Raw genomic sequence first — 24,334 nt, forward strand, 5'->3', positions numbered from 1 at the left:
TATCTTTAATCAGATCATCTTTTAGCTGTCCAAATTCACATGATTCTGTTAGCTGCATCACTACTGTGACATACCGTTCAATGGTCTCATTTTCACTCTGAACTCTAGTGTTGAATACATAACGTTCATATGTAACATTCACTCGCAGTTCAAAATGTGCATTCGAGGCTTTCAAAATCTCTGTTGTCTTTTCTTTTGTTCATCTGTTAGATTTAGAGTGGTATACATCTTGTAGCAGTCCTTCTCCAGCAGTGTTAACAGTGTGGCTACTCTTATCGGTTCAGGCTTGTTCATTAAGTCTGTTGCAATCTCATAGTTTTGCCATTGTGAGTGGAAAAACTGCCAGTTTTTCATTTTTCAATTATTCTGGATTTGGGATTAGAAAATTTACTGCAGCCATTTTTACTCACTCAGTAATTTACTTGCAGCCAGCCTCTCTGTGTTTTTTTTTAACTTGGCAGCCAGTTTTCACTTGCAGCCTGTGTGTGCTTTTCCTTTGTCCTTTTCTCTGTAGTCAGTAGGTTAACTTGCTTAACTTTTGTCCTTGATTCAGCAGCTTTTTTGTAGATTTGTACTTTTCTGTGTTCCTGGGTTTTCAGTGTCTTCTCTGCTCTTTTGCAGGGTTCAAAAATGTATTTTTTTCTTCACTTCTGACACCAAGTTTCATGTGTAAGGACAGCTGTATTTCTTCAGTGTGTACTTTGTGAGATACTTTATTGAACTGACTTAAGATGTCTGCCCCCAGTTAACCAGTATAGCATTGCATTTCTAAAACCCAAACAACGCCCACATTTATCCTCCGTTACATTTCAATGGCATTTATTTTGGGGTATGAAATCTGCCCATATGAGCTTTTCTGAAATTGTTCTTATGAAGGGAAAAAATCCATCACCAACTTAGTATTCTGAGTAAGCTATTCGTATTTTGTGCAAATCCAAACATAAAAAAGCATTTGTATCTATTGTTGTTGATCTGACACTTGGTGAGGTTAATACAGAGACTGAAAGGAACCCACAACATTGCTTCATTGGACACAAATACAACAATTTTAATCTGAGAAAAAATACAAAATGAAACCATGTACAATATATGTACAAACTTTTTTTTTGTATAAGACAAAATATTATCACCAGATATCATATATGACAGAGCCAGGTAGATCAGGTCTGAGCACCATCATATTATCTCCTCTAATTACTGAGCAAAAAATAATGCAAACCAAAAATAAAAATTGAGAAGGAAAGGTGACTCCCTGCAATGACTCTCCATCTTCAAGGTTGACGATGAAGAGGTGGGAGCAAAGAGAACAACAGGGAATTAAGAAACCAAAATTGATTGAAATAAAAGTGCACAAATGCAGAACAGAAACATGCTAAAATAATGAAAACGTACATTTTTCAGTAAGTGTAGTAAAGTTAGTTTTTTTTTGTTGTTATATGATCATCCACTGAATTCCCAAACTCTGGCATCATGAAAGAGTCGAACTGAATGGAAGGTGCTGAAGCGCAAATCCTTAAAACAGGCTAACAAGATCACCTTGTTAACAATCCAATTAATATTAATATATTTTATTCACAATTGTTTCACTCTACTTCCTACAAAATTTAACAACAAAGTAATCACAATTCAAAAATCACTCCAGAACATAGTGTTGTTGGGTTGCAATATGGACGTGTTCAGTGCTGCAGCCGGAGAACAGACATTAAAGCTGAGATAGTTTTAGCTAAAGTCAGAGCCTATAACTGGTGGAACTGACACAGCAGGGTGTGCAGAAACAATACAGTTGCCTGCCATGTATCTTTTCCTATCCCAGTGATGTGAGTTTGCAGTAGGTCCAGTCCAGCTCTCTTTTGGTATTGCTTGTTTCTCTCTCTTAAGACCATGTGTTGCTGGAAAAAAGTAGATGTCAAGGTGAGGGAGGTGGGGGTCACACCAAGAGTCAAGGATTGAACTTTTTCGAACAATAAGTGTTGTTTGAAACTATGTAATAGGCTAAAATGGTGTGCAGGCTTGCTTCAGACAACTCCGCATTAATACTTTCTACCTCATTGAGTTAACATTGATGTCTCTTTATCCTCCCAGGATATACTGCAAAGTATGATCTACTGTCTCTGTGATATGTGTTAACTACTTTGTGGTGTCTCAAAATTCTCATTTCAAAACAAGTTTAAGAATGGAGAAAATGAACAGCGTAGAAAAATAGCACTCAGCTTGCAATGTTCTCTATCCAAGTAGACCTTGTAGGTTTATATTTCATCAAAGCAAAGAAAAAATCTAAAATGGATAACGAAAAAAATGGTGTTATAATGTGGAACAACCTTTAACACAGGACTTGGTCTATGCCCTATCTCAACACAAGGACAGATAACAGCATATATTCTGATAGCGCTCACATGCTAGTCATCAGGCAACAATGGACGCCTCATTTGCCACTGCTAGAAGTATACTGTTTTTATTATTTTGTTGATTCAGGGATTGGGTACATTGAATTAATACTTTTTGTGACCTTCATCCTCCAAGGCGAAACAAAAGAGGAACAAAATAAGAGTCTGGTCACAAACAGAAGGAAAGAGAAGCTACAAAGTAGAAGATGACAAGGTATCGCATTTATAAAATAATTTTTTAAAACATAAATGGCCATAATATTCAGTCTGCATCGATTGTCTTCAAGTCATCAGTAAAACCATCCAATAAAACCTGTGATTCCATGCTGGACAAGCAGGTAATTTTCAAGGGCAGATTATTACTTCTTCTTGGTGGTGTATCATCCATGATTCCTTCACCTGTCTGTAATAGCACAGTAAGATCCATGGAGCATCAAAGCCAGTGTCCTGTTGAAGGAGCTTCACAAAGTCTCTCTCTCAGACTGGAGTTCATACAGGTATCAACATTCATCTTCTACCTCTCTGATGGGTGGGATCAAACTGCTGGTAGATTTGTACTGATTGATTTGATTAGCCATGTGAGTGCTCATTGGTTTTATCTGAATGTTCCTAGGGAAGGTGTTATCAGTTTCATCTGTAAACCATTTCTTTTCTGCAAACAGTAGGAAGAACCCACAGAAGAGCAAGAGAAAGAGGAGAAAAGAGAGAAACAAACATTGTGGTTAGTTTTGTGGGCTGTAAAAAAAAATGTTAACACCATTGCATGTTTGACAGATTGTAAAATTGGAATTCATGACATGTTACCTCCTCTACTGTGATACTGACTGATTAAGTGGTTTAAATTATTCCCTGTGACAGAATGATAAAGTTACAATCTGTTCTGACATGATCTACAGGTTGCCAGCATTCTGCAGTGTCCATCCACATTCATCTTCACGTCAAACAGACATTTTTTGTAGCTGTAATTCAATGGAACTTTTAAAGTAATCAGAACACCTGAATTATTGATACGGTTTTTATGTGCAGGGTTCCCAGTGGACTGGAATTAGAGAGAGAGAGAGAGAGAGAAAAACTGCTTTTTTTCTAGGCTTACAATGCAGTCTCCCCTAAACTGGTTCAATTGCTTTGAAACTATAAGAATATGACTCAGAGGTACTGTAAATGTAAAATAAAATCAAAGCAACAAAGGAATGACTACATTTCACTTTGACAGCTTTTGCAAAAACCAATAACAGTATGATGTCTTGTTTGATATTGTGAGATCGTTCAATTTTACAGGCAAATTTCTTTTCTCCTCATTGTACTCCTTCTTGCCTCTGTGTGTCCTCCTATATAGTAGGCCTAATGGGACAGTGCAGATTTAAATACTTCTCCAGACCAACTGTCAGGGCTGTTTCCATGTCTTGCTCATCAGATTGCACTATTCAGCTAGTGGATGAGACAGTTTACGTCTATGTCAGCTTTTTCCTACCTCAGAGATGGAATACTTTACTATTCCACAGTGTGTCATTTGCTACTCTAGTTAATAGCCTGGCTGAACTCTGATGAGATTCACTCAACTGAGGCAAGCAAGCTGAAGTGACAGGCCACTCTAGTAGTTGGGTGCATGACTTCTTGGCTGGGAGCCAAGTATTCAACCATTTGGGTTGCTGGATGATTGTCCACAGACATTTGTAAAACATCACAAATGGAGAATGTTATTCTCGCAGGATTAAACATTCAGATGGGTGTAGACAGATAGTGGAATTCAGGAGCTACCTTGGTAACTTTAACCTAGCCCCCCCACCCAGCAAGAACAAAACAGGTTCAGGTTAGAAAAATGTAGTTCATACTAGGCCCAAATATATGCTTCATAGCAGAGAGTTAAAATTGAGTGGGGTGTAAAACAGTTGCCAAATTTGAATCCAGTCGGTTACCATTGGTTTAAATTACCCCATCACTCTGCAGCCACAATGCAGTTAAGTAACTCTTGCACATTTTTTGTGAGAGAAATGGTTTCTAAGTAAAATTAAGCCTCACTTATGATCTTGCGATGGACTTCTCAGCTCTCCGGAGTTTTTCCCTGTCAATCAGATTGACAATTAAAGCCCAGGGGAGGAGCTGGGAGGCCATTTTCTCTGAATGATATGCATTAGCTGTACACACAGGATGAAAAGTCAATAATGGGGAGAGGATAATTTTGCCTCTCATTATGCCACTTCCTTTTTTTAATAAAAACAATATTACTGCATTGGAAAATACTGGACAATTTTTTTTAAGTGCTCTAACCTGATAGAAATTGCCAATCTATATTGGTTTATGATGAAAATACATAGCTCATTACATACCAAATCTCTTGATTTCTAAAAGTTTGACTCTGGATTTATGAGTCAGTGAGGCTACTGCAGGTAATCAACAGTTTGGCTTGGAATAATCCCATTTAATACAGGTACTGTCACAAATGTATTTGCCTTTTAAGTGTATAGTTTTAAAACAGCTTATTATGTTAAGAGCTGGAGTCAGTTATATTTGAAACTGAAGATTTCACAAAAGTACTGCTAGATATTGTCTGTAAAGCAGTGTTTGGCTGGATTATGATGTTATTAAATTTGACAAGTGAACTTTTTTTCACCTGCAGATGATGTTGTGATCTCATACCCCTTAAAGACTATGTTCTATAACTTAGGTATATGCCTTTTTGAGAGAAATGAAGCCATCAAATAGAGCAATAGGTTTATGAATCCAAATTCTATGAAAGATTACATTGCCCAGGTATGGAGCACAATGACATTATTTTTATAGTCTTACAGCAAAGGATACCTTCTTGGCTAGCACAGATTGTCAATAGTTGATGCAGGATTGATATTCTGCCAATACTTACAAGCAGATTTAATCAATACTGTGTCATTTTCGCAAAGCAGGGTAAAGGCATTGGCAGGATGGTGGGGGTGGGGGGGGGGATGCAGACTAAAACATTTGTCACCATGTTATTTTTCTTTATAGATTATCAGCCTCCTGGGAATCGTGATCCATGAACATCATTCATCTTTAAAATGCTAGGAAGAAAAGCTATGAATTTAGATGTGAATCGTCTATTTTTGACTAAATTTAGAGCTTTATAAGGAACTCTCAGCACTTCCACCATTCCCACCGCCTCCCCAGAATGGTGGTGTAGGCTTCCAGAAAAATCAGTTAAAGTTGAGGCAACTACCTTCTTTAAAAATGTTCTGATAAGTAGCTGTTAGGGAGTGATTGTAGGTAGAGGTGAGATGATCTTAGGCCACAATTTTGTTACTGTGTTATAGGGCAGGAGTGAAGAGCAAGCTAGGGTTGAAAGTGTAAGGTGGAAGATATTGTGATAATGTTTGGGCATAGATTTTCAGCCTGGATTGTTGTCAATGGGAGTCAGCTGTTGGCACTCTCACCTCTGAGTCAGAGGAATGTGATTTTAAGCCCAAATTGGATACACCTCTCTAGTTTATTTGCCTCTCCCAGGAGGTGGGGGAAGGAGGAGTTGGAGTGCATGGGTGAAATCAGATGAAAGATAGGCAAATGTGTATGGGCCTGATGACTTGTTCTCATCCTAGAAACAGAAACATGAATAATAGTGAGGCAGTTCACAGTGCTTCCCAAGAAAATCCAGCCAGTACACCACCTCAAAGGCCCAATTTAGGGTCAAGTAAAGGTTTCAGAATGGCAGAAGGAATGAATGAATAGCCTAATAACATGTTTTGGCGCTGAAGACTTCTGCTGTCTTATTTCTGAGAGGTTCTTCCTTGATTCCTGTGCTGTGTCAGAGCAGTATGGAACTCCTTCAACATTCCAGGCACCTGCCTGGCCAGATGCTGCTGATGATCTAGACCTGACTGAGCTAATAAGCCTGCAATTGAGACAGAGTTGGAATCCTTGGAAGTGAGTGGATTTCTGTTGCCTGTGTGGGGCCATTGGGCTTTCAGCCTGTTTAGTTCAGTGAGTCAGCACATACATGCGCACAAATGCTTATCTAAATTCACTGTCAGCTGCTGTTTGGAAGTAAAATCTACTTTTTCCACTTCAGTTCATTGCAGCAGGCTAGCAGTGTAGGACTGGCACTAAGCACAGAATATAGCAGACCAAGGCACTGATAATCCGCTCTGAATAATGGCAAACATGGGTTTTATGCTTATGAAGTCGCTGATAAGGAACTTCAACAATATTGTATGTGTGTTTAGGTAAGTTTGTGGAGCTTGAAAAAAATTATTTGCTTAGTAACTCATATTGTACAGAGAGTTGCGACATGGATATCAGCAGGTGGGACGAGGAGAAGGTTGGCTCCCACTGTGGTGACGGGCTGGAAAGAAAATAGCTCAAGTCTCCACAGTTAAATACTTCTGGCTTTTTCAAACATTTCCAAAGATCTCAGACTACACAGCAAGAACTGCATAAATGTATAAGAATATTTTGAGAGTGTTCATTTTATTGATTTTACTCTAGGTTATTATCATTCAATCGATGAAAACATTGGACTGAACCCCTTCAGGCAGGAAAATAGTGTAAGCGAATCCTCCTAAATGGAAGTGCGTGATGGGTCCAGCCTCATGTTCCAATCAGAGTAGATTCTTTGCTGATTCTCTCAAATTTGGAATTTTTCCCACAATTAAGTTAGAACCAAAGCTCACATTTTTAGAAATGGAGAATTCTTTCGCACGCTGTGCATAAAACAGGGAGCTAGTTAGAGATCAGGAAGGGTCTCCATATCCTATACATTCCTAGTGTTCACAGAAAGCTGACTTGGTATTTTGCACAGCATCTGTGAATGTATGAACTCTATCACTATGGAATGGTTAGTGTTAGTATTTCAAAAATGAGTAACAATTCTAATGAGCAGAATCATGGACAGAAATTCTGCTTATGATGTAGTAAGGAGCAAACAAACAGAGGAGCTAGGACTGATCGAACTGACCATTGTCCACTATGTTGTGGACAGAATTGCATTTACAGAGTGCACACTCAGTTTTTTTTGTTTGCAGGGAGCTCCAGCAAAACAACTTCCTTAGTTTTGTCAGGTAGAATATTTTAGTGTATGATGATGGTTTCACATTTCATCATAGTCCTTCACCTCAGTTACAGACAATAGGAACCACAAGGCTACTTTCAGGCCTCAGTAATCAAGCAGAAAATTATAAACAGATAAATAGGAACCCACAGGGCTCTTAAATAACCTGAGGTTTAATAATTTACCATCAATTGCATAACATTTCCATTTCTTCAGACCATATCCATTCACACAAGATGACAAAGTAGAAACAAGCAGGAAACAATTTACGAGAGATTGTTTTTCCACAACAGTCGTGACAGTAAAATGCTCTTGTAGTATCACTTCCAATCAATAGAGTACATGGATGTGAAGAATTCCATGTAAAATTGGATCATTATGGTTACAATTCTGTAAGGATTTCACAACAATGACTTTGTGTGTCTCTTCTCTGCAAAGAACTGTGAAACTGTTTTTAATAGATTTCAAATGTAGTCCTTATGTTTCTAAGTTACCTGCAAGTGTTTTTTTTTCATTCAGGGTTACCACTATAACCTAAGGGATGATGGTGCTACTGAAAGCCATGGAAGCGTGTGTTTGAGATAATGTAATGCCCCAGGCAATACTTGCCCATCATTGTGTTAAATAAGAGGAACAAGTGGCCAAATTGACAGCTCCACACAACGAATGTACTGTTTCACATTATAAATAAGAGCATGTATTAAAGGATAGATAAAAATCTTCTGAGAAAAATACATATGCTTTGGGATTATTTGCTTACAGGTTTATGTGCCCTGTTATAATGTGGGTAGAATTGATATGATTACATAGGATGTTACATAGGCATAAAAATAGGCCACTCAGTCCAGCCAGTCCCTGCCAGGTTTTATGCTACGCTCTCTCATCTTTTCTCATCTAAATCTATCATTGTAATACTCCATTCCCTTCTCCCTCATGTGTTTGTCTAACTTCTCCTTAAATGCATCTATGCTATTTGCTTCAACCACTCCCTATAGCAAGTTCAACATTCTTATCACTCCTTGGGTAAGTAGGTTTCTTCTGAATTCACTTTGGTGACTATCTTATATTGATGGCCTCTGGTCATGCCTTTCCCAACAAGAAGAAACATTTTTTCTGTATCCATGCTGTCAAAACCTTTCATAAGTTTAAATACTTGTATGAGGTCACCCCTCAGCCTTGTTTTTTCAATAGAAAAGAATAGCTTGTTAATCCTTGTAATTTTTTTCTGCAGTCCCTCCATTTCCATTCAACGTGGTGACCAGAGCGGCTCACAGCACTCAAGTGTGATCTAACCAAGATTCAATACAGGTTTAGCATAACTTCACTACGTTTCAATTCTATCCCTTTGCTTATTTTATGGCCTTGCTAAGCTGTAGTATGACATTTAAGGATTGGTGTGTTAGTATTCCAGATCTTTCTGTTCCTTCAGCTTATCTAGACTTGCACCTTTCAAGTAATAAGTGACATCCCCATTCTTCCTACCAAAATGTATTACTTCACATTTATCTGTGTTGAACTTTATTTGCCCATTTTGCAAGTTTATTAATGTCCTCCTCAGTATTGACTACCCCCCAATTTGGTGTCATCTGCAAATTTAGAAATATGCATTAAATGCATATTAAGTTATTTGAATTTCAAGGCCGCTGTACTTTCTGTTATCCAGAGAAATGGAGGGTGGAAAGATCCCAAAGCAAAATACCAAAGATGCTGGAAATCTGAAATAAAACAGGAAATGTTGGAAATAGTCAGCAGGTCTGGTAGAATCTGTGGAGAGAGAAAGAGAGTTACTATTTCAGGTCTGTGACCTTTCACATTCGATGAAAGTTTATTGACCTGAAATGTTAATTATGTTTTCATTCTCCACAGATGTGGCCAGGCCTAAGTATTTTCCAACATTTCCTGTCTTCATTTATGAAAGATCCCAGTGTTGATTTGTGTGGGCCGTATCCTGTAAGAATTAAATATTGAGGGACCTCTGGTAAGGCACTTTTCTGATGCTTTAAAAGGAACATTAGGTATATTTGAAGATCTTCTCAATGTTATGTTGTGAAAAGTTAAGGAACAAGAACCATAGTGCAGGACACCAAGTTTGAAAAGAGCTGAACATGATATAAAATAAGTAGCAATTAAGTTATGGCAAGCTTTGATTTTATGGCCCAGTGGTTAAGGAAGGGAATACTGAAGGAGGTGAGATGTTCCACAGGTTTGAGGTTCTACAAGTAACAAGATAGTGTAGAACATATTGTGATGACTCTTGACTGCAGTACAGCAAGGAAACAGAGTGAATAGTGTGTAGGCCAGAATATTTGGAAGATAAAAGGAAAATACAGAGGAAGTGTGAGAATATTGGTATTTATAAAATAAAGATAGGAAAAGCTGTATTGGAAAGCAAATAGATACTATAACTGAGAGAAAGATTGCTTATCAACTGATAAACCTTTATGTACTTTTATGTTATGGAAGAGGGCATAGAGGACTCTGGAAAAATGTGAGCCATTTACAAGTCTTGGATGACTTGTACTTTGCAAATAAAGTGTGGGCCATTAATGATAAGTACTGAGAGATGAAAAACTGTGCCATTGAAGAACTGTAAAAAACTGAACATCCTTAAGGGAGTCATCAAAGGCCATGGAGGCAATTAAAACTTTATAATAAAATAAATGGAGGTGATGTACTCTGTGCACATGCAATTAGAAATAAGTTGTTAAATGCAGGATTATCAGAATAGGTACAGTAATGAGCACAGGAGATCATCAAAACAGATAAAACAGATTCACAAACCTCTGAGCTGATGGAAAAAGAGTCAGAAGATCACTGATGCAACCATTTGACAGGAAGCTAGCAAGCCTAACTTTAGCTGAAGTCTATAAAAATGATAATTGGTTTAGAAGTTGTCAAATGTTTTGACAATATTCCTATACCATTGAAATCCTAGAGACAAATGATTAAAACGACCATGCACGAACCAGACAAGTGTTGTAGAAGAGATGGGAGGATCTTTATTGAGGTTAGACTGAGAGGAGAGAGTGAGCCACAGCATAGCACAGAATAGTGCTGTACAATATATCATCCACTAGACACGTGGCTAAATGGCAAGTCAGATGTGGCTTGTTGTAGTTCTGATTAAATACAAAAAGGGCAAATGATTTGCCTTGGCCAAGTGATTTCAATATTTATATTCGGAAATGTGTGTGTATGCTGATGAAATGGTAAGATGAAAAATGTATGAGTTCTGTATACTGGTTGATGATTCTTTCATGAGATGTGGCCAAATATTGCCCATCCCTAATTTCCCTTGAACTTAGTGGCTTCTTAGGATATTTCAGAGAGTAGGTAAGAGTGAACCACACTGCTGAGAGTCTGGAGTCACATGTAGGCCAGACAAGGTAAGGATGGCAGATTTCCTTCCCTAAAGGGCATTAGTGAACCAGATGAGTTTTTACAACAGTTGAAGATAGTTTCATGGTCACCATTACCAAGACTAGCTTTATAATTCCAGATTTATTAACTGAATTCAAATTCCACCAGCTGCCATGGTGGGATTTGAATACATGTCCCCAGGACATTACTCTGGGTGTCTGGATTACTAGTCCAGCAACATTAGCGCTACACCACCAGCTCCCCACATTTAAGTAAATGTACGTATAAAGTACATTTACCTGTTTGTGTGGGTATTTTATGGCCTTTTCACTAATATTATTGCACGTGGATAAAAACGTGTCACTGTAGCCACACCCATAACCAATTTCCATTGGACAACACAGCTCTAGGAAACGTATTCTGTTCTTAGCCTCTGGTCTCTCCCTGAGGTTGAACCAGAGTGTTTACAACTTTGGTGTTATATTTGACCCTGAGATATACTTCTGGCCACATTTGTGCCATCACTAAGAGCCCCCCTTTTTCCATCTCCATAATATTGCCTGATTCCATATTGCCTCAGCTCAGCTGAAAAGCTCATTCATGTCTTAATTGTTATTTCCAGACTTGACTATTCCAACACATTCCTAGCCGGCCTCTCACATTTTACCCTCTGTAAACTTGAGGTTATCCAAAACTGTATGGTCACTTCCTTGCCCGTACCAAGTCCCATTTGTCCAACCCCCTGATGTTTGTTGACAAACACTGGTTCCCAGGTAAGCAACACCTCAATTTTAAAATTCTCACCCTTCGATTTCAAATTCCTCCATGACCTTGCCCCTCCATATCTCTGTGATTTTCTCCAGCCCCACAACCCCAATTTTAACTGCTCTACTTTTCCTGGCTGTGCCTTCAGCTGCTGAGTTCCTAAGCTCTGGAACTCCCCCTCTAAATGTCTTTCCTCCTTTAAAATTATTCTTAAAAAATGACTTAAGCATTTGGCCATCTGCTCTAATGTCACATTGCGTGGCTCAGTATCAAATTTTTTTTTATAATGCTCCTGTGAAGCACCCTGGGATGTTTTACTACACTAAAGGTTCTACATAAATACAAGATGTTGTTATTGTAGTAGGAAAGCTAGCAACTGAACCATTCACTTAGATCAGAAGGGATAGAAGAGCAGGAAGCTAGCAGTTGGTGTTTCTTTTCAAGGAAGTTATGTTTAGCAGCTCTAAGCGTTGGACTTACAGATGAGTTGCAGACTGACCAAAACAGCTGGAGAGACTGCAGAATGGCACCCACACTTCAACTAAGCTGCAGTGTGGGTCAGGAATGACTAAAATAAGAAAGCTTCCTGCAGAATGAGAATATCATTAACATTTTCACCAAAGGAACAAAGTTAATGTAGTATTTAGATCAAGCAAGAACCAAAAGAATGGGCTGTTGCAGTATAGAAACCTAACAGCCATTTAGCTAGTCCCACTCCACAGCCCTATCCCTATAACCCTGCAAATGTTTTCCTGTCAGATGCTTAACTGATTTCCATTTGAGAGCCATGACTGACTTTTCCTCCATCACCCTTTCAGGTAGTGCACTCCACAACAACCGCACTTCAAAAGTATTCAATTAGCTGTAAAGCATTTTGTGATGTCAGGTGGCTGTGAAAAATGCTATATTCCTTTCTTTCATTCCATGATCCCATGGGCAGGATCTTCTGTTCGGCCTGTGGGGGAGGGCCCCGCACACTGACGCGTAAAATGACACGCAGTTGGGCAGGCAGGGAGCTGGTCTCCACCCACGATCGGCTGTGCGCCGCCATTTTACATGGAGCACGGAAATATCCCTGAGGCACAGAGCTGCCTCAGGGAGATTAAGTTGAATTTGACCTCACCGTGTCATCGGGCGCGCACCCCGACCTCACTGTGTCATCGGGTGCGCAACCCGACCTCACCGTGTCATCGGGCGCGCACCCCGACCTCACCGTGTCATCGGGCGCGCACCCCGACCTCACCGTGTCATCGGGTGCGCAACCCGACCTCACTGTGTCATCGGGCGCGTAACCCGACCTCACTGATCTTTTGCTCGCACCGGAGTTGGCTGCGCGCCCGGTGAACTGTCAAAGGCCTGTTAAGGCCATTAATAAACTAACTAAGCAATTTGACAGGGCTGCCTGTCCAACCTTAAGGTTGTTGGGCAAGAGCACAGCCCAGGCGGCCTTCACATTTCTCATGAAACCTCATCCATGGGTGGGTTGAGGTTTCATGACGGGTTTATTAAATTAATAAATATTTATTAAACGTTTGATAAACTTGTCCCAGCTCACATGAGGGGACATGTGTAACTGATTGATTGTAAACTTCTTTTATCGTGAAGTTTCAAATTCAACTTAATCTCCCTAAGGCAGCTCTGTGCCTCAGGGACATTTCTGTGCTCCATGTAAAATGGCGGCGCACAAGCCGATTGTGGGTGGAGACCAGCTCCGTGCCTGCCCGACGGGGAGAAAATTCATGAAGCAATTGGGATTATCCCTCACGATCAGGTCAACACTTAATTCTCAACCAACATCACATTAACAGATTTTCTGGTCATTATCTTGTTGATGGTTGTGGGAATTTGCTCTGTGCAAATTGGCTGCCTCTTTTGTTAATTTACAAGACTTCACTGTATTCATTTGGCTGGAAATGGCTTTGGGATGGCCTGAAAAGCATGATATAAAAGATCAGAAAAGGCCCAAAGTATGGCAGAGGGATCACAATGCTAAATGAGGCACCCTGCACCACCCCTCTAACTCCCCAACCCCTCACCCTTGCCATTTGGGAAGCAAACAGCAATTATGCTGTCTCCTCAATTACATGTTGCTAGCAGTAAATGCACGGCTGAGGGGTTCCTCTACTCTCACCCTTTCCATTCCTCTTCCCCTCGTCCTTCCCTCCATCATCTGCTCACTTGCCCTCCTGCCCCTCCCCTTCCTCCCCAGAATGGCACTAGGCTGACTTTAAGGCCTGGATCTTCAGGGGCCCGCTGACAGGTAAAATGATGCAGGAGGACATCGGGTGGAACTCCAGGTCGGCAGAGGTGCAGCCAAATCAGCTGTGCACCCACCAACCTGTCAAAGGCCATTGAGATACTTAATGGACCTGCCTGTCCAACCTTAAGGATGACCTGCAGGCTGGGAGCCTCTGGCGGGCTTCAGAAAAAGCATGAAACCTCACCCACGGGCAGGATGAGGTTTCATGAAGGTTTTAATAAATCTAAGCTTTAAAGGTGATGGACATGCCCCAACTCATGTGACATGTCAGGGAAATTTTATTTTATTTTTGCCCCTTCACCATTTTTAAATTTGGTGCCCATCTCCCTGAGGCAGCACTTAGGCTCAGGGAAATGAGTGCGCTCTTTCGCACACACGCATGAAAGAGCGCACTCTCGGCTGAGGGAATTCCGCCCCCCCCTGCAGAGAGCGCATAGCACTTCCTGGCAGACATCACACTGGGCGGGCCTTAATTGGGGGGGGTGCGCCTGCACTTCCCTCCCAACAGGGGGAAAATTCTTCCCTAAGTATTTATCGTTGGTTACAAAGCCCAGCTGACCTCCCAGCACTTTGTTAACATGAAAGCTGTCACTCATGTTCAGGCACATGCACTATGAGCTGACATATCGGTGTCAAAAACTGAACTCAACCAAACATGTCTTTATTTGCATTCATCTCTAAGGCAACATTGCTACAACAGCTTAATTTGTCATTATCCCATTGCTATTTGAGGGACCTTCCAGTGTGCCAATTGGCTGTTGTGCTTCCTACATTACAGTATAGTGACTACGCTCTAAAAGTCCTTTATCGGTTGTAATAGCACTTTCAGATGGCCTTTTTTTATTGTTGTCAAATAAACATTAGAGTCTCTATCTCTATGACAGCTCAGTTTTAAGATAAACAGATGCTTCTGTTGACATGCATTTCTTATGTCTGTAGTAATTTTACTCCTTATCCCTTTAAAAGGGGTTTAATTTCCTGCATGGAACAAAATCATTGCAATCATTTAAAAAAACTGATTTTCAGGCATAGGCAGGAAAGGAATTTTGTATTGTTGAGTGAAGCTGACTGACAGTCTCCATTGAGTTGTGCACTCTCTTACATGCTTATTGATCATTAATGTCACTCCTCACATTTCCCTGTGAATGTTGACTGCTCTATGGGCTTGTACTCCAGTTACTAATACAGCAACAAATGGACCATAAGCCTATAACCAAACTCCAAAGAGGTTTTGATGTTACAGAATTTAATGGGTGCTGCTTTGCACAAAAAAAGGGCACAAGGCCCATCATAGCAGTATGTTCGACCCATGACAAGAACTCTCAAATAAGTCGATGAAATGAATTTGCACCAGGCTCATACTCCTACAGGGATATCTCCAACTGTCTCTTTTCTAAAAAACAAGCAGCTGGATGTTGAAAAATTGGTGGGGTAGTGCAGATGGGAACTGTGGCCTCCCCCCGACAAACCCACAATGGACTTTCAAGGCCAGTCCAATGCAATTTTTAGGTAAACGGGCGTACAACAGAAACACACGCTGTAGAACAGGTATACATTCTGAGTCAGAAATGGGCAGAGTATTCCTCCCTATCTGATCAGGCTTTAGGAGCCATCAGTGACAACTAATCAATCAGTTCGAATGCACAATGTCATCAATCATTTTGGATGAATGCAGCACAATCGGACATCACTTTCTTCCACTGTTGGTTATACACAAACTTAAGTTGAGCTGATGGCTCCTAGAGCAGCAAGTGTGTTTATTATTTGTCCTTAAAGCACTGGGTACTTAGGTAGTAACACATAGACTTGGGCCTAGATATTCATAGATTCTGCACCAGTTTTACAGGCATAAAACACACATCTAATACGAGATGTACAATTACACTGAACACATTCTGCCCTGGAGTGCACCACCCACTATTTTGGTGACATCTCTGGTATTGGGGGCCAGGGCCTGAGCCCAAAATAAGTAATAAGCCCTTTGCAATGTTGGGCTGCTCTGACTGCTGTCCGTGTCCTCTGGTGGTGATGCTTAAAGGGGGCCACCACTAAAAAGGTACATTTTAACTTAACTGAATGTGAAACAGTTGTGCTCCTCCCAGTTCTGCAGCAGTCCCAAATACCCCAATCACCTCCCCCTTCCCCAGAACCTACTGAAAATGTTGATCTGCTTTGTTGGTGAGCCTTCTGAGGATGAGCAGTTGGTGGCCTCACCTCAGTAGATGTAAGCTACTGAGTGGTCTTCAGGTTCTTAGTCCCTGCATCCAAAGTGTGCCAAGAAGCAAGCGCTATCCAATTTCACAACCACTACCTCCCTGCCACCCCACTCCCCCCTCGGCATCTTCCTGTCCCCCCCCCCAGCATCCTCCACTCCACAAGTTCAAATCCACAATGACAAATAATGGAATTCAATTTGATAAATGTGGACTAGAGAGAGGTAAAAAATGACAGTAGTTGCCAGATAGTCATGAAAACCCCATTGGTCATTCACCAAAGGGAATATCCCACCCCTACCTGCACTGGTCTACATGCTGACTCACTCCAGGTTAAAGCTTCCTGAGGTGGCTTAGCAAGCCACTTAGTTTCAACAAGGCTGTCCCCCACCATCACCTGTTCAGGGCAACGAGGGATGGTCAATAAATGCAGTTCTATCAATCTTGCCTATAGCCTGAAAATGAATGAAAAAACACCATGAAAAATGCAGATTACACATGCAAAATGTAAATAGGCTGGCACATCAATGGAAAGCATCAGTTTAAAGTGCTGGATGATTGGCACACATCTGTAAATGAGATGACACCGCTGTTGAAGAAGCCATTCAAGAGGTGGCACTTGTTTCCTCCTCTGGAGGTAAACAGCTGCTGTTTCTATCTGTCTCTGGGTAGGCTTTCAGATGACAAAAAAAAAATTAAACTGTCAAGAACTGTGCATGAACAAGGTTATGGATGCGTTTTTTTTTTTGGCTGTTGGTGCAGCGGAGTCCAGCCTGCAATGTAAATGAGGCAGCATGTACAGCAGAGTCAGCACTGAGCAAGAACACTCCTCTTTCATTACAGAGGGAGCAAATAACTTCACAAACGTTTCCCAAAAAAGTAAAATAGTCAAAGAAATAATATTATGCACAGGGACGTTTTGTCTTCCTGTTCCTGAATTCCACCATGACTTATTTCTTTAAAGACACAATCCACACCAGTGTTTGTTTGGCCAAGATTTCTCCAAATTAATTGACCCAGTTCAAATACACAACCCACAGCCCTTGCCAGGCTTTGGTGGCAAAAATACAAAGAAAAACTGGGAAGCAAGTCATTTGAAGGAAAAGCAAAAAAGGAACAACAGAATTTATTTCCTTTGATTAAAGCACCACATTTTTGAGTAACCGTTTCCTGCTATCCTGACGTTGGACAAGGAGAGAGTTATTATCCTGCTGTGATTCTACTGAAGGCATTAAGTGCTCCCAGGTCAGTAAGAGAGGCCAGAAGCAATTCTGAGTTCCTGTGCAGTGACCTGAGAATGCAGCCACCTGCTCCATGTCATTCTGACTAGGGAACTGAGCTCCAAATCACACTTTGATCTCACACTTGTAAAAATTCCAAACGTTGGCAGATTATTTTTCTGGGGACGGGCAGAAGGCTGAGGCCTCGGAGTAACTCGAAACAAGGTGGAGATATGAGGGCCACTTGGCTGCTGACTCTAGAGCAATATTTGATGAGAGGCAGCCTCCTTGGGCTGAACCACAGTGCAGTTCTCCAGAGTAAGGATCACCACACAAAGGCCAACGCCACAAGAATCAAACTAATTTCCACAGCAAAGATCCACCAGATTAAAAGTCAGTATTAAATCAGTATTGCCACTCATACCTTGCTGTTCGTCATCTATTGTGCCTCAGGATTAATGCTGTCACTAATGTCAATCTATTAACAGCACCACTGTTAAATATACATGTTATAGGCACAAAAAAAATGTTATCCTTTGGGTAATGGAAGCCCATGGATTATTGATAGAATTCTGCTCAGACCAGGAAGACTTCAACCTATGCTATACTTTAGCACATGTGTCAATGTGACAGTTTTCACATATGCACAGACAAAAATGGTGGAAAACTAGGGAGAAAAGTTGTTAATCTAATCGCACAGCCAGGGAGCAAGTGGTGTGAGACCGCACTGAGAATGTGGTCTCAGCAGTTTCAGCTCAGCAAGAGTTACACTATAACTGCCTGGGAACATTTCAAGTTTTAATGCTTGGAACCGACTGTCCATTCGGACATGAGTGGTACTAATAATATGAACCATTCTCTCCTGCTGGATCAGTATGTGGTTAACCCACACAGACCACCACTATCTCAGGTGCTGTGTTAACTGATCTCAGTGGCAGTAGGGCTGCTACAGTTCTCCTCAACAGCCTTGGGTAGACAGAAAGCCTGTATCCCTGACTTCTGCGAGCGAGTACATATTTGAACATAGGTAAATATAGGCTTAATTTCCTGGTGGAATAACTTATTGACTGTCAAAGCTCAAATATTAATTAAAGCCAGTTGGACACCGGGAGGTGACTGATGGTCCAGCAACAAGTCACCATCTTCCGGAGAGGAAGCAAGGGAGGGGAATATAACAGTGACAATATGCTAGGAAATGGGAACATTGAGATCAAGTTTAGCAACCCGCTTAAACTATATCAATATTTGTCCAAAGTTCAAAAATTCATTCAACTAAACACAGATTTTCAGGGAAGATTTCAGCGCAGTTCACATATTTGTTTTTGCCCTAATCTACCATTGACTGAAAAACTGTAAAAAAAAAGACTTGCATTTATATTTTACCCTTCATAACCATGTCTTAAGGTGCTTTAGATCCAATGAAGTATTTTTGAAGTGTAATCACTGTTGAAATGTAGGAATTGCAGAGCAAGCTCCCACAAATGACATTGTGATCATTACCAGATCATCTATTTTGTGGTATTAATTGAGGGATAAGTATTGGTCAGGACATCAGGGATGGCTTCCCTGCTCTTCAAAATAACGCTGAGACATCTTTTATGTCCACTTGACAGAGCTGACTGGGTCTCTGATTAACATTTAATCTGAAAAACAGTACCTCCAACAGTGTAGCACTCCATTAGTACTGTACTTGAATGTTGGCTGAGATCTTTGTGCTCAAGTCCTGGGGTGGGATTTGAATCCACAACTTTCTGACTCAAAGGCAATGAGCAGAATTTTCCGTGCTCACTGACGTAGGGCACGATCAGATGATACAGCGCAATCAATTTCACGACGGCGTGAAACCAGATCGTCCGCTCAGCCCACCGCGTGTCCTGCCATCGGACGTCGGGAACCCATTGTCATACATCAGCATATCATTATCAGGCCAGCCTGCCGGAATTGTCCCCCCCACCCCCCCACCACTGGATCATCTGTCCACATCAACAGGAAAGCACAGCGACGGTGCTTAACAACAGCACATAAGCGACATGCACTTGGTGGCCTGCACTTTGAGGGGAACTCCAGAGTTGAGCACACAGTTACATTGTACAGCATTCACCAGGGTCGCCTGTTGGACCTCAAGCTTGAGGGGCGCTGGGGGGGGTCGGGGTTAAGGGCAGCCCTGCCATTGAGGCAACTAGTGGGGGGTGGAAGGGGAGGGGAGGCCAAGTTGCCTCTGCTGTTGAGGCAACATGGAGGAAGGGGGCCAAGGGCCTGCCGTTGAATTTGCGCACAAGCATTTGGAGTGGGGAGTTCGGGTGGGCGAGAAGAGTGGCCACACATTAGGAAACCTGTGTAAAGTGACTCTGCAACTCAGACAGTTCAGGCGCAGCCACATTGATATGATTGAAGTCGGGCTTCTAGCTTATCTGCCCAATCAAGCAATGCAGAGGCATCAAACAGCCATCAAGTGCTCCAAAGCTTTTCAACACCTCCCCCCCCGCCAAACCCATGGCACAGACAGCAAAGTCATGAGCCTTTTAGTGGACTGCAGTACAGTTGGACAACCGCACATGTTGTACAATCTCCTTGCTAAAGCCGGCCATGGAGCAGTCACTGCTGGAGGCACTCACAGCCCCTTGCAATGTCAGCATCCTGGTTTGAACCAGTCTCTCCCTTGGTTCAAGCTGACAGTGCAGTCTTGCAGGGTGGGTTAGGAGAATGCCTGTGCCTGAGCTGACAGCACAGCGTGCAGTCCAATGGGCAAAGCTGCCGCCAATTGGTCCAGTGGACCGGGGTGGAAGAGGTGGGGTTTCGGGCAGCCATGCAGTGCACTGATCTCTGGCCATCCAAGTGGTGGCCAGCACTCTCTGGGAATCATTAAGGGGCCTTTACACTTAATCAGCACAGGGTTTTAATACACCCATTCAAACCATGTGAATCTCTCTCATCCTGCAGGAGTACAACACCAGGATCATGGGGCCTGGTGACTAGCTGTATGCCTGATGGTCTACAGAGCACGAAGGTGACACAAGAGAGAGTGACTGAGGCTCCTGGCTGCACAGAGGCAGGAGCAGCAACCTCAGGAAGAAGGGACAGCTGGGGCTCCGCACATGATGCCCAAGAGCCACAATGAGCTGTTGCTGGTAGTGCAGAGGGTCTATAGACGCCGCCTTTCATTCCTGCAGGTGACCGCGAACCAGTGTCACCAGACACTGCGCATGTCTAGGGAACTGGTTGATCACACCTGCGAGCTACTGCAGGATTTGGCACCACAGGGGCATGGAGGGTATCCACTGCCAGTGGCCGTGAAAGTGATGGAGGTGCTCAATTTCTATACCAGTAACTCCTTTCAGGGCTCCGCAGGTGACCTTTGTGGGAACTCACAAGCCTCCACCAACAAATGCATCTATCTTTGCGAAGTCACACAATTTTGTGCATTTCGTCCAGGACCAGAAAGCCAGGATGCTAGAGCGATTGGATTCACCCAGATCTCAGGTTTCCCACAGGTGCAGAGTGCGATTGACTGCACTCGTGGCGTTCAGATCTTCATTGCAACACACGGTGGACTCCATCAACCGCAAGGGATTCCATTCACTGATTGTGCAGCTGATGTGCACCAGAAACACATCCTGCAGGTGTGCGCACGGTTTCCAGGGAGTGTGCACAACACATACGACTTCAGTCGGTCACAGATTCCTGCAGTCTTCCAGGGTCCACAGAAGCTGCAGGATGGCTCCTTGGGGACAAGGGCTACCCGCAGAGACCGTGGCTGATAACACGTGTGGCGGCCTCAGACTGCAGCAGAGCGACGGTATAATAAGGCTCATGCAGCAACTCACAACTTGGTGGAGCAGACCATCGTGATGCTGGAGATGAGGTTCCGGTGCCTGGATCAGGTCTGGTGGAGCCCTGCAATGCAGTCCGCAGAGGGTGTCACGCATCATCGTCATCTGCTGCGCCCTTTACAACCTGGCACTCCAATGGGGAGAGGTGCTGGCTGAGGTGGAGATGGAGGAGCTGGAGGTCTCCTCCAATGAGAAGGATGTCAACAGGGATGAGGATGAGGAGGTCCTTGGGTACGACGATGATGGGGATAAGGCCCTCGCACTGGCTAGATGAGGCAGGCATGCCTGGGAGGCCCTCATAACTGCTAGTTTTGTGGAGGATGATGACAACAGTGTAGTGGCCCCAAGGATCCTCACATTGCATCTGTGAATGTTTGACTCCAGTCTGGTTTATGGCAGTGCGAATACCCTCTGAGAGAATGCTCCTGTCATGGAGATGCAGTGGAGGCCCTAATAGTCACTCATTGGAGGGGGATGATGAAGACATGCAGTGAGGACACTCCATAGATCTTCATATAGCTTCTGAGAATGTCTGACTCCTATCTAGCCGAGGGCAGCTTGCTTGCCCTCTGTGATCAAGGTCATATCATAGAGACGCAGCCATGAAACTTTAGAAGTATCTGATCCTTTGTCTGCCTTCAGCACCTGAGCCCTTCAGGAGCACAGCATCAGTGGTCACAGATGCTGAAGAGATGGGGGCCAGCCCCACCTTAAAGGTGCTGAGAGCACACAGAGAGTATGAGAACACTCTGTGGCACTGGCCCACCACAGTGATATTTCCAGGGAGTGTAAGACTGGACCACCACTGTGGTCTGAAGGCTGCACAGAGCACAGGGAAGAGGCCCTGGACTGGGACACCTGCCTTTATCTTGTGCAGAAAGATTTCACAACTGAGTGACAAGAACACTGCTCGTCAGAACAAGGAGCCACAGGCAGGGAGATATTCTTGGGAGTTTATTGATAATAGTGAACAGTCCGTAGAAGTGATTAACACCTGTGCCCAGGCTGTGCAAATAACTCTCCTTAATTTTCCTAACCCTGCAACTATGTCTTGGTTCTCCCAGGATATCCACAGTGGAGGTGGGGGCAGCCTGCTGAATGTGACACCCTGTCTGTGATGACCTTAGTGGGCATCCTCTGGAGGGCCGAGACTTGGAGGGCCCCGGCCTGCTTTTGGAGTCCTGCTGTGTGGCAGTGGCACCCTCCTCGGCCTGTGGAGCTGGAGCTGCTGAGGTCACAGGAAGAGGGGAGTCGGATGGACTGGACACTCAGGGTCATGTAAATGGGTGGGCCCGGAGTGTGCACCTGCTGATCCTCCTCCCTATGGGTGCCCGGGGGCCCCAGGCTGATTCCTTGAGGAGCAAGGGAAGCTGGAGTGAGATCGTGCTGCCCAGCACCCTTCTCGCGTGCACAGTGTTGGAGGCCAACTATGGCAGCAAAGTCCTGGACTAAGGCCACCATCCTACTTGTGTTGACCTCGGTGTGTTGGCATGCCGGCGCTACCACCTCAGTTTGAAAGTGGACGGACTCCTCCATTGTGCTTTGCAATCTGAGTGCAGCAGACATCCCTTCCTGATGTTCCCTAGCTTGGCCTTTGCAGCTTCAGCAACTGTGGCATGTCCAAGTCCAGATACTCGTCATCTGACTCGGACTCAGCAAATTTCTCAAGCAGTCCTGAGAGTGCTGGATGCCAGGGAGCACCCTACCGCTGTCTGCTGTGGATCAGACAGTGCAATGTGCTCACCAGATTGTCTTCCCGAGGCTATTCTAAAGCTAGATTCCACTGAAGTGTGTCTCTCTGCACTGGTGGAGGGTGTGGGTTTGTGCTGTGATGGGATTTCTGGGAGGGTGCCTCCAGATTCCTCTTCAGAGGTTTCTTCGGGGCTTGATTGGAGGCCCTGGGTTATGGACTCCATTGGCTGTTTCCCAGATGTGCCTGCAGAAGCAAGTGGAAATAATTACTGCATGGCAGTGGCCTGTGAAACAGGACACATTACTCACAGCATGGCTGTCTGCTGGACCCTCACTTGGTAGAGCACTGCCGACCTCACTGTCAGCACAGGAATGGTCCACATCCTCACCAACCAGTTTGATGGCTCTGTTTTCAAAGTCCGTGAAGACCTTGATTTTGGGCATTCCTCCACCAGTCAGCAATCTCTCCCTGTTGTTGTGTGCCAGCTTGTCCTGCATGAATAGAGATGGAGAAAGTGTAAGCAAGATGCCTGCCAGCCCAGATGATAAGTATGCTAGGTCTGTGTGGGTGGTGAGTGGTCCCATGGATGGGATGAGGACAATGATGGTGGGTGTGAGAGAGTAAATGGTGATGTCCCATGAACTGGCAGCGAGTGAGATCTCTGTGGATGTGTGATCGTGTGAGCTGAAAGTGATGAGAAGAATGACTTAACCTGGCAGAAAGGAGATCATTCATCCTCTTGCGGCACTGGGTGGCTGTCCTCTTTTTAAGGGTGTTGGCGCTGACCACTGCTGCCACTGCCTCGCAAGCTGGGTTAGTGCTGTTGATGCCCATCCTGCAGCCAGAGCAGGGGGAGATGACATTGGCGGGCCTCCACAGCATCCAAACCTGGGGGCCACAGTCTTCTTCAGTTTCAGGGCCTTGTCTTCCGTGCAGCAGTGCTGAGCTGGAAGCACTGAGATATGGTGCCCGGTGTGATGCAGCGGCAGGGTGCTTACGGGCGGGTGAATGAGAGCCTGCTCGCCATGGAAACAGTGCGTTTCTGGAGAATGTATAAATAACGTGGCAGGTTTGGGACGATACGGTGTGAAAACCCATCACCGCAGCCAGCGGGTAAAACGTCGTTTTACCTGCCCACTACCAAATCTGGGAAAATTCCACCCAATATTACCATTGGAGCAACAGCTGATACGTACTGATAAAATAAATATCCAAATTACCCTCTGAAGTTATATTCACATGAGAATTCTGCTTCCAGATTTTGGCTGAGGGTGGTGGGGGATTGTGGCGGAGGTGGCTTTTGTCCTAGTCTTAGTATTTGAGACCCAGCACAGTACATGTTTTGTGTGCTTTCCAACTGAGGCACTCTCAGTCTCCTAGCAGGCCTGGATTTCACTTGGTGGCACAAACACTATTAAGTTGTGTCCGATGTCTGTCAGTCACTGCACTAACAACACCCAGGGCTGTCCTACTGTGCTTCTAAGTAAGCAATGCCAGTCTTATTAACTACCTTGACTGTAACCAGAGTTATTTTTACTAGAATCTTGCTCAGCACTTTTTATAAATATTTCAAGGTGAACTCAATTTCACAGTAT

General features: G+C 43.4%; 1 protein-coding gene across 2 annotated transcripts in view; it reads right to left on the minus strand.

Annotated features, from left to right (window-relative positions):
• Positions 1-1,027: 1,027 nt before the first annotated feature.
• Positions 1,028-24,334, minus strand: part of kcnma1a (potassium large conductance calcium-activated channel, subfamily M, alpha member 1a) — a 770,607-nt gene continuing 747,300 nt past the window's right edge. The window contains exon 30 of one of the 2 annotated variants that reach the window (XM_041176516.1): positions 1,028-3,036. In XM_041176516.1, coding sequence (XP_041032450.1) covers positions 2,885-3,036 — 152 coding nt within the window. In that variant the 3' untranslated portion in view covers positions 1,028-2,884. The remainder of the gene's footprint in view (positions 3,037-24,334) is intronic. The other variant, XM_041176514.1, reaches the window with a different exon arrangement.

Source organism: Carcharodon carcharias, chromosome 28 (genome assembly GCF_017639515.1).
Source record: "Carcharodon carcharias isolate sCarCar2 chromosome 28, sCarCar2.pri, whole genome shotgun sequence".
Lineage (NCBI taxonomy): Eukaryota > Metazoa > Chordata > Chondrichthyes > Lamniformes > Lamnidae > Carcharodon > Carcharodon carcharias.